We start from the raw sequence: 11,871 nt of genomic DNA, 5'->3' as shown, positions 1-11,871 counted from the left end.
ATTGCAAGAACACAGAACTAGTAAACCAATCTTAAGTTCCAACATGGTGGTTTATGCGCAGGTCATAGACTAAGGATATTTTTTTTCAGGTCAATTAATTGTACTAAGGATATTGTACTAAAATAGAATTTTGTTTCAATGTTTTATTATTGTTTTATTGATAGAAATGTTTTAAAATAAAATATGTATATTATGTGCATCGATAAAAATAACGGACAGAAATAAATTACATCATAAAATTTTGTCTTTTTATTTATTAACATCCGTCCGTGTGTAAGGTAAGTAAAGTTGAATTAAGGTGCATGAGACGGGTCTGCCCGCGAAATTCAAATTTAATTTGGTTTTTCGCAATTTGTAAATTAATACGACAAAGAAGGCTTATGGTATTCTAATTCCGAGAATGGCAGTATCATCGTCAAATGATTACATAAAATCTTTACTTGAAAGTGTTCAGTATAAGATGGGTCTCTCCGTCACTCGCTCCATACAAACGTAGTTCGTCTCTCATTGGAATACTAACCAATCATACTCAATAGAATTTTGTAGAAACGTTCCGGGATATCTATGCCTGTGGTTTCCAGATTTCCGTTAAAATATTCGGTTTCAAAGTTACGCGGTCTTAAAAGGTCACATACAAATCTTTGAGGCCCTGTAATTTTAAAACTACATATTTTTAGAAAAATCTAAAACATTAGGTACAGGGCACAGGCACAGATATTAGTTTCTAGAATATGTCTGCATGGACTTTGGTTGCTTAATATTCAGATGAAATTGGGACTACGATTGTATGGCAACGCTTATAGCAACGCTCAGCTAGTTATATAAAACTGGCAAAATGGTCGGTAGACTGTCATACCGTAACGTCATATCTGTAATGTAAATTCTACAGCACGATCTTTTTAGTGCAAAATAGACTGTCGCTGCTAGACTAAAAATCTTCTTGCTTCAAAATTAATGTTTCCATTTGTAGCATGCCACATGTCGCATGTTATTGCTCCAGCGTTGAACACCCTTTAGTTTTTTAGCCAAAAAATGACGTCATAAAAAGGTTGATGACGCCTGACACAATCGTGTTAAAAGTAGCACTCTAATGGATTAATCTTTATTTATCCCAGTGTAGCATTTGACTGCAAATTATTATTAAATTACTTTATAGTAAAATTTACAATTTGCTAAAGTTAAAAATAATACTAACGTTTTTCCCGACCAAGTGCGAAAACGTCAGTCTAAAATAAAAATATCAAAAAAAAGTAGGTACGCTTATTTACAAACATTTCAAAAATTATTGCGTGCCATACATACAATCGTACAATCGATAGTGACGGAGAAAGCCCTCTTAAGAAATTAATCAAAATGATATTGAGTTTGCCATGAGTTACTCACAAATAAGTCGATATTATAACTAATTTCTTAGACTGGACCCTTTTAATTAAAGATTTTTATATAAACCTGTGAGGATGATACTGCCATAGGTTAAATTGCCATAAGCCTACTTGGTCGTATTAGTTTACAAGTTGTGAAAGATACCAAAAATATTGTCAACTAGCTGTGCCCGCGACTTCGTTCGCGTGGAATATAAATCGCGCAATTTATAACTTAAAACCACGCGATTCACTTCGAGAAAAATTTAAGGAAATAGGTATCCTTACCGTAGCCTCTCAATATATTTACAACAACATAATTTTTGTAAGACAAAATATTCTTAGTTACAAGAGGGTTGGCGATCTACACAACAGGCTGACTAGACACCGTAACAGGCTTGCGACTCCTACGCTCCGTCTCAGGAAGGTCCAAAAGTCATTTGTGGGAATGGGTATAATCTTCTATAACAAAATTCCTCAGTCAATTTTGGACTTGCCTTTACACAGGTTCAAAAAATCTATTAAAAATATGCTCCTGAGAAAAGCATATTATACTATCGAAGATTATGTAAATGATAAAAAAGCGTGGATTTGAACTTCGATTCGCTCCAGCAATGCGCAGGACTTCAATTGCTTGTATACATGGCATAATATTGTATATCAAATCATTGAAAAGAGCAACCGCCGAGTTTCTTGCTGGTTCTTCTCGGTAGGAAAGGCATTCCGAACCAGTGGTAGATGCTTTTGACGATTCGAAAGAACTTGTAAAAGTCTAATTGAATAAAAACATTTTGAATTTGAATTTGAATAGTGACCGCGCTTTATATAGCCACGGACGCTCAGGCGCGAGGCGTGTAGTAAGTACGTACTCTGTACGTTAAAAATGTTCGCCGTGATTCTTTAAATTGACATAACTTTTTTATTTATGAACCGATTGACATGAAATAAACACTAAATCTTAAGTGAAGCTTACTACAATATATTAGTGAAAACCGTATCTAAATCGAATAAGCCGTTTCTGATATTAGCGTGCACACACAGACAAACAGACAAACAGACAAAAAAAAATTAATTACAATTTCGGGTTCGGCATTGATATAATAACAACCCCTGCTACTTTTTTTTTATATATTTCCATTGTACAGACACCACTTTTCTACAATTTTATTATATGTATGTATAGATCTATTCCTACTAAGATTTTTAATAAGGCCATTTCTTAATAAAGTGAAATAGGCAAGTGGCTGGATGAGGAAGGCTGAGGACCGGGTGTGGAGGCGCTCTTTATGGAAGGCCCATGTCCAGCAGTGGACGTCCACAGGCTGATGATGATGATTCTTATTAAAAGATTAGCTGATGCCCGCAGCTTCGCCCGCGTGGATTTAGGTTTTAGGAATCCCGTGGGAATTTTTGATTACGCAGGACAAAAGTAGTCTATCCGTAATAGCCCGTCTCCAGGGTGTAAGGTGTTTCTGTACACGTAAAAATATTTAAATGGATGATCTTTAAAAATCCCATGGGTTCACCAGGATTTAGGAATGCAATTCTTTGCAGCATCAGGATTGAGGAGTTGGAATCCAAAATTTTTATGGAACAATGTCGATACAGGACTGTCGATTTAAAAAAAAATACGCTAATCAGTTCGGAAATCTCGGAGATATTGGCGTACGTAGGTAGAAAGACACAACTCTTCCATTTTTGAAAGTCGGTCAAAAGTAGCCTATGTTACTCCTTGGCTAATCTTCTACTTGTCTGTGAAAGTCCCGTCAAAATAGGTTTAGCCGTTCCCAAGATAAGCCTTTTCAAACAGACAGACAGACAAAAATTTTAAAAACGTATGATTCAGTTATGGTACCGTTCAAATAACCATATTATGAGCTTAATATGAGGTAGTTATTTCGAAATTACAGACAGACATTTCGATTTTATTTATTAGTATAGAGTATAGATATAGAACACATTTTGTATTCTATTCCTATAGAAAAGATCAACTGAAAGGTTCAATAGTTGATGATATCGAAATTTTTATGATTTGAAAAGAGCAACTGTTGAGTTATTTGCCGCCTCTTCTCAGTAGAATTTACATTCCCGAAGCGGTGTGGTAGAGTTACAGACGTAGCTTGAGTTTGGAGACACTAGATGTACTTAGCATCTGAATAAAAAAAAACAAGTATTGTCTTCCTGCATCTATAATATGCTTTAGCAAATTCAAGGTCTAAGCTATTTTTGAGTAAAAACATTAATTATATGGCGATATTTTTCAGCTGCTAATAACAACTGTATAAACAAAGACGTGGTCTGAAATGAAATGATTAAGAGGGCTCTATCCGTCACTCGTTTCATACAATCGTAGTTCCAATTTCATTTGAATACTAGCTGATGCCCGCAGCTTCGCCCGCGTGGATTGGTCAGATCCCCTGCAGCATCAGGATTGAGGAGTTGGAATCCAAATTTTTTATGAAACAATGTCGCATCGATTAAAAAAGAAATGACGCAAATCGGTTCAGAAATCTCGGAGATTTCGGTGTACATAGGTAGAAAAACACAACTCCCTTTTTGAAAGTCGGTTAAAAAAGTAGCCTATGTTACTCCCTGGTCAATTCTCTACTTGTCTGTGAAAATCCCGTCAAAATCGGTTCAGCCGTTCCGAAGATTAGCCTTTTCAAACAGACAGACAGACAGACAGACAGACAGACAAAAATTATAAAAACGTGTGATTCAGTTATAGTATCGTTCAAATAACCATATGACCTTAATATGCGCTAGTTATTTCGAAATTACAGACAGACACTCCAATTTTATTTATTAGAGTATAGTATAGTATGATTAAGCAACCAAAGTCCATGAAATTTTGCAGATAATATATTCTAGAAACTAATATCTATGTCTGTGGTTTTCCAGATTTCTGTTAAAATATTCGGTTTCAAAGTTACGCGGTCTTAAAAATTTTCATACAAATCTTTGAGCCCCTGTAATTTTAAAACTACATATTTTTAGAAAAATCTAAAAAACCTCAGACACAGATATTAGTTTCTTCTAGAATATGTCTGCAAAATTTCATGGACTTTGGTTGCTTAATATTCAAATGAAATTGGAACTACGATTGTATGAAACGAGTGACGGAGAGAGCCCTGTTAATGATTTGAACTTTTTTCTTTCACAGGTGAATTTTCACAGACAGTACAAAGAATCAAAAGCTTAATTTGCTATAATCCGCTAAAACAGGCAAATCTCTATGGACAACATGCAGCATGGGACATGCACCACCCGCCCCCCCACTGCTAAGCATGTAGGAAAAGCCAGCCACCAAGCAAGTCCCAAGTACCACCACGCAACACCACACAAATAGACCAGAACACACTCGACGCAAGTTTCGCTCCGACACCGGAGCATCCTCAGGAGATGTAGACCTTACAATGCACAATTGCAATTCACAGATGTTGTGGTGAAATAGAAAAATAAATCATTATTTTATTTGTTACCCTTTCACACCACAATAACTGAATTTGACTAAAATATTTGGTTTTGTCATTGGGATGGAGATAACTTAAATACGCTGTATGCATGAATGGATTATTTTTCTTTCTAGAAAATCTAAGAGTTCCCGCGGAATTTTTAGAAAATGCTTCATATGATTTTTCACAATGCTACCTGTGAAACGTTCCATCGCTCTTTTAGGAGGGGTCTCTCCGTCACTCGCTCCATACAAACGTAGTTCGTCTCTCATTGGAATACTAACCAATCATACTCAATGGAATTTTGTAGAAACGTTCCGGGAACTAATATCTATGTCTGTGGTTTTCCAGATTTCCGTTAAAATATTCGGTTTCAAAGTTACGCGGTCTTAAAAATTCACATACACGAATTCTTTGAGCCCCTGTAATTTTAAAAGTACATATTTTAAGAAAATCTAAAACACCACAGGCATAGATATTAGTTTCTAGAATATGTCCGCAAAATTTCATGGACTTTGGTTGCTTAATATTCAAATAAAATTGGGACTACGATTGTATGGAGTAAGTGACGGAGAGAGCCCTGTTAATATGACTTGCAATTTTGCAGTAGGTATACAAAAAAATCGATCAAATATGAGTCGCCGTGTACACGAATGGTTCAGTCATATTACCGTGGTTCAGTGCCATCGCATAAGGATGTAGCGGTTGCCACATTCGCAAGAAGATGTCGCTTCTAAACTCAATCAATCAACAAACGCTCGAAACACGAACCCCAGCCTGATAACTCACGACCTACGCCTAGATGGCAGCACGGGTAGCTTAATTGGAATACAAGGAGAAACACGCAACTTTCAATCGCATTGACAGAGCGTTTATCAAATTGCACTATATATAGAAGTTTCAACGCACAGCCGTTGGCCCAGCTGGCGCTACCGAGCACAACACCGCTCGGTTGGGAAATTTCCCTATTGCTACGGTCGAGCACGCAGCCACAGCTCCCGTACAAGGAATACTATTTTTTAATTTATTTAATGTTTTTATTATTTGTTGCTATAACAATAGAAACACAGTCTGTGAATATTTCAACTCTCTACCTATTACTAGAGTACTAGATAACTAGAGTTGCCACCTACCACTTCTTGATTTACGGGTTACCGGCATCAAAACTACGGGGTTTAGATTTTTTTACGGGAGACAGTGTTTGACATAGATATTTTTTAACACTGAAGTATTGTTTAAAGGAACAGCTTTTAAAAGCTCTGCATTTTGTGAAACAAATATATAATAAGTGTAAATTAAAAATTTATAACACCCCCGACAAGTGAAGGTTACAGTAACTAGAAAACAGCTGATAACTTTCAAACGGCTGAACCGATTTTCTTAGATTATAGGTAAGAACACTCTCGATCAAGCCACCTTTCAAACAAAAAAAACTAAATGTAAACCCCTCTTTTTGGGTCGGGGGTTAAAAATCTTTGCGTGTAACTTAAAATTACATTTAACTTGTAATTCTGCTTTCACAGTATCAATATTGAGTCGGTTTCGGCCATCAGCTATGCGGGTATTGGTCCACGCATTGCCGCACATGGAAAATATTCTTTCGACCGGACAAAAAGTTACGGTTTGTTTTCGCCAGCCACCTCCGGCTGAATTAAAAAAAAATTGGTTGTCTGTAAAGTCAGTTTACCGACGATAGTTGAACGTGACAACAAAGGCCGATTGTGCTTCTTTGTCGCTCGTTCCGCGCTCTCGCTTGCACTTCAAGCCTTACATGGAACGCCTCAGAGCGAGGTAACGCCGCATGAGTCATGTTTTTTCGTGCGTGCAGCCGGCTCTATCGAATTATAAGACGTTGTCACGTCAAAAAAAATGCGGGAACTTTACTTACTCCGTATTTTATTTTCACAATGACGGGTATCTGTATTATATTATCATCATGCGGAGGAAGCTCGCTTTCTTTGGGCATTTACAGAGAGGAGGACAATTCTCATTCCCAAGATTAGTTTTGGAAGGGAGAATTGCAGGCCAAAGAGCTCAAGGTCGCCAAAGACGCAAATGGTTGGACGATATAAGGGGGTGGACAGGGCTTAGTTACCCAAGTTGAAAGAGGCGGCTTTAAATAGAGAAACTTTTCGGATGATGATCGCCAAACTTCGTTTCGAAGAAGGCACGCGATGATGATGATGATGTATTATCATGCCCTGAAATACGGGGCTCCCACCAGTAGAATAGAACAAAATAGAATAGAATAGATTTTTATTCAAATAAACTTTTACAAGTGCTTTTGAATCGTCAAATAATTTACCACTGGTTCGGAATGCCGTTCCTACCGAGAAGAACCAGCAAGAAACTCGGCGGTTGCTCTTTTCAATTGTTCAATTTATTTACAACTAGCCGATACCCGCGACTTCGCCCGCGTGGAATCAGGTTATTTGAAATCCCGTGGGAACTCTTTGATTTTCCGGGATAAAAAGTAGCCTATGTGCTAATCCAGGATATTATCTATCTCCATTCTAAATTTCAGCCAAATCCGTCCAGTAGTTTTTGCGTGAAGGAGTAACAAACATACACACACACACACACACATACAAACTTTCGCCTTTATAATATTAGTGTGATAGTGTGATAATATTCTATACTATACAAGCAATTGCAGGCCCGCGCATTTCTGGAGCGAGTCAAATCCATGCTTTTTTTTTCATTTACATAATCTTCGAATGTGTAATATGCTTTTGCCAGGAGCATACTTTTAATGGATTTTTTAAACTTTTGTAAAGGCAAGTCTAATATTGACTGTGGAATTTTATTATAAAAATATATTTATTACACTCATTCCCACAAATGACTTTCCCACTTTTCTGAGGCGGAGCGTAGGAGTTGCGAGCTTATTACGATTTCTAGTTGGCCTGTCATGGAAATCACCGATTTTTTTGTAGCTGAGGATGTTTTGTCGTATAAAAATTATATTATTGTAAATGTATTGAGAAGCTACTGTAAAATACAGGGCATCTGGTAATTCTACCGCTGATAGACAGACGGACGGACGGGACCCTTAGTGATAGGATCCCGTTGGCATCCTTCGGTTACGGATCCCTAACAAGTGCAGAAGTTTCCAGTACCTTCTTATTTAGCAACAATGAGACAGCAACTAAGATAACATGGCGGAAACCAAGGGCGGAAAATAAAATGTCTGCTCCGCTAGGGTTATCAATACACAAGTGTAAATTAAAAATTTATAACACCCCCGACAAGTGAAGGATACAGTAACTAGAAAAGAGCTGATAACTTTCAAACGGCTGAACCGATTTTCTTGGATTATAGCTAAGAACACTCTCGATCAAGCCACCTTTTAAACAAAGAAAAAACTAAATTAAAATCGGTTCATTAGTTTAGGAGCTACGATGCCACAGACAGATACACAAATACACCCGTCAAACTTATAACACCCCCCTTTTTTTAGGTTTGGGGTTAAAAATACAAAATATGTACACATCATTTATTTCCACGATTGCAGGTATTAATGATGGTGTTACAGTGTTATTAAGTAACATCTACAATCTGCCAACACATGGATTTTATTTTATTTTAGAGCCTCGATAGCTCAACGGTTGAGGAGCGGACTGAATTCCGAAAGGTCGGCGGTTCAAACCCCACCCGTTGCACTATTGTCGTACCCACTCCTGGCACAAGCTTTACGCTTAATTGGAGGGGGAAAGGGGAGTATTAGTCATGATTAGCAGCGTGACTAATATTCTTTTTTAAAAAACAAAAACAAAAAACAATTTTATTACTAAAAATAAATAAATGAAACCTGCGACTTCGTTCCCGTGGATATAGGTTTTTAAAAATCCCGTGGGAACTGATTGATTTTACGGGATAAAAAGTAGCATGTGTTAATCCAGGGTATAATCTATCTTTATTCCAAATTTCAACCAAATTCGTCCGTAGTTTTTGGGTGAAAGAGTAACAAACATCCATCCAAACATACATACAAACTTTCACGCTTATAATATTTGTAGGACTTTACATCTAATTGGAAAGGCAGTGCCACTTACACTTTATTTATTACTAGATGAGAGAGATGTAACCGTGGCAGACCGTCTGTCTGTCCGTTTGTCTGGTGGAAGGCTTCGGCCGTGCCTAGCTACCACCCTACCCGCAAAGCACGCCTATGCCGCCATACACCTTACCCATTCCCTTTTGCTCGCTAGTCATCGTACCGGAACGCTAAATTGCTTGACGGCACGACTTTGCCGGTAGGGTGGTAACTAGCCACGGCCGAAGCCTCCCACCAGATCAATAGTGTGTCCTGAAATATCTGTTTGGTGTTGTGTGTTGCTTGCTTTTCCTGCGTATTAGTGGGCGGCCTTGTAGGAAATTTCTTTCAGTACAATCATCAACCCTGAAACAAAACTGCACAAAATATTAACATATTTAGTCAATATGCTATTGACGTAATTAAAATAATATTAATTTAGTATTGTTGACTTTATTTCGTACATCTGCAGTGTTATTGTTCTCAATATGTATAAAAGGTCAGTGTTGCACCCGGTTACTTTATTATTGGAAATCACTTGCAGCTCTCAAGATTCAACATGAAGAGTACAACCATTTTCGTTGTGGCACTGGTAAGAACTAAGAACTAACCTTTTTTATTTTATTTTTTACTAGAGAATGCCCGCGATTTCGTCCGCGTGGATTTAGGTTTTTAAAGATCCCTAGGAACTGTTTGATTTTCTGGGATAAAAAGTTGCCTATGTCAATTAAAGGGACGCAAGCTACCTCGGTACCTTTCATACAAATCGGTTAAGCGGATGGGTTTTTGGGAATCCCGTGGAAACTCTTTCATTTTCCGGGATAAAAAATAGCCTACATATTTTTAGAAAAATCTAAAACACCACAGACACAGATATTAGTTTCTAGAATATGTAGCCCTGTTAACAGGGCTCTCTCCGTCACTCGTTTCATACAATCGTAGTTCCAAATTCCAATTTCATTTGAATATTAAGCAACCAAAGTCCATGAAATTTTGCAGACATATTCTAGAAACTAATATCTGTCTGTGGTGTTTTAGATTTTTCTAAAAATACGTAGTTTTAAAATTACAGGGGCTCAAATATTTGTATGTAAATTTTTAAGACCGCGTAACTTTGAAACCGAATATTTTAACAGAAATCTGGATAATTGCTTAATATTCAAATGAAATTGGAACTACGTTTGTATGAAGCGAGTGACGGAGAGACCCCTCTGTACACCGACAACAGAAGGATTCAAATCTATTATTGATATAATTTCTGCATAGGCACCAAGTTGTATCTGTTGCATTCAACTATGTTATTTAAATTGTAATATGGGGCTGGCGTGTCCGTGTCTGACAAAAAGTCTTAAATTTCGATTTCAATCACATGTACTTGTCATTCATCCGTCCTTTTTACCACCCAACATCCTCGTAGTATGGTGGCAAGAATACTGGCTGCAGTCCCGCGCTGGACAGCCAGGCTGACTCTTGCACTAAAAATGAGCCAACCCTTCTGTCACCAAATATGGCGGGGAAAAGTCTCGTTTTATTTGCACTTACAGTCAATTGGCTAACTTGTTCCAACACTAGCTTGAAGCAAAGGTTGTCTGGTAGAGACATCGATGTATATGGATTAGCCTTTCCCATACAATTCCGTCCGCAAAATACGCTTGAATCTTACGTCATCGTCATTGACAAAGTCAAGAGACTTTTGCAATTTCTCTTGACTTTTTGAGCGCGTTTTTTATCTTCGAAGGGCCCATCCATATACATCGATGGGTAGAGATTGCTCTAAGCAATAATGCCTTTGCGCACAATTGCTTTTTCTGTTTTCTTCCTTTTGTGTTGTGTTCCTTTTCATGTTATTGTGTGAAATAAAGATTTCATCTATCTATCTATATATCTATCTATCTATCTATCTTGTATATAATACAATACAATAATAAAAAATAATGCGTTTTGTTCCAGACTGTGTTCAGTTGCATGTTCGGGGGATCTTCCGTTGAAGCGAACTGTGCTGTAGATGATCAAAAATGTAAAACGATCCTCGAATTAATCGAAATCAGTAATAAATGTCTGGATGAGATCAACGATGCTATTACAGATGCTCTGGCTAAAGCTAGCCCTGAAGAAAAAGATGTGATAACAAACGCTATTGTTTATTATATGATGGGCTTTAATATAATTGTCCCTGAAATTCACGCACAACTCACGGAGGCGTGCAACGGTGGCTCTGAAGAAGAACGTGAAAAAGTTATCGCTAAAATGGAGGCAGCTGTCACAGACACTAAGAGCTTTTTGGCTAACTTAAATTCACCACAAATCCCAGTGACTTTGAAAGCTGTCGTGGACGAGAACTGTGAAAAAATCATAAATAATGCAATTCTCGCCTCTAAGGAGGTAAAATGTACTGGGAATTAATAGAACTGAGCGAACTTTAAGTTGCAAGTAAGTGATAAAAATATCCTCAACTCTTATCAACTGACTTTATTGCTTCGCTATACAATGCATGATAAACTTTAACTTTAATTCTAAACTACTAGCTTCTTGAAAACATATTAATAAATTCCAATCTTTTCTGCATCGAATCAATATCAACCGCTTTTTTTTTTTTCTTTAAATCTGGCTTTACTCTGATTAGCCAATGTCAAGTTTGTGATATTTTCAAGTTATTGAATTTATACAAGTATGGACTCCGTCTGCGCCGGCGCCCGCCGACATACGCGCGGCGCCCCTTTAGAGCGCTTCCCAGTCAGTTCCACCACCAAAAAACACCAACTAACACAAAAACCAGCCACTCTTAACAAAAAAAAACACTCCAAACAAGCACAGCACGCGCGCCAGCAAACGCCATCACAGACGAAGTCCATCAACCGCTTTTCTTGCCGCCATTTTTCATCTCTCCCCAACAGTGTTTTCTTTTTTTTAATTCAACTCTAGGCAAAGGTAAAATCGCTAACATAAGTAAAGATCTTTTCTAAAACTTGCTAAATTTCCGAGTATGGTTCATTAATCTTTTTTTTTTTTTTGGATTAAC

The 11,871-nt window shown here is 37.4% G+C and overlaps 1 protein-coding gene across 1 annotated transcript; it reads left to right on the top strand.

Moving 5' to 3' along the window:
- Positions 1–9,374: 9,374 nt before the first annotated feature.
- On the top strand, positions 9,375–11,197 carry LOC123879329. The gene is made up of 3 exons (XM_045926974.1): positions 9,375–9,444; positions 10,803–11,079; positions 11,190–11,197. The coding sequence occupies exons 1-3, from the start codon at positions 9,412–9,414 to the stop codon at positions 11,195–11,197; spliced, it is 318 nt and encodes a 105-aa protein (XP_045782930.1). The 5' UTR covers positions 9,375–9,411.
- The last annotated feature ends 674 nt before the right edge of the window (positions 11,198–11,871 follow it).

This window comes from Maniola jurtina, chromosome 28, assembly GCF_905333055.1.
Source record: "Maniola jurtina chromosome 28, ilManJurt1.1, whole genome shotgun sequence".
In the NCBI taxonomy this organism is placed as follows: Eukaryota; Metazoa; Arthropoda; class Insecta; order Lepidoptera; family Nymphalidae; genus Maniola; species Maniola jurtina.
This window is presented reverse-complemented; position numbering and strand designations above follow the sequence as displayed.

Coding starts and splice junctions, on each gene's coding strand:
- LOC123879329 (XM_045926974.1), top strand. CDS start 9,412: ATGAAGAGTACAACCATTTTCGTTGTGGCACTG. Junction 9,445..10,802: donor CCATTTTCGTTGTGGCACTG/GTAAGAACTAAG, acceptor GTTTTGTTCCAG/ACTGTGTTCAGTTGCATGTT.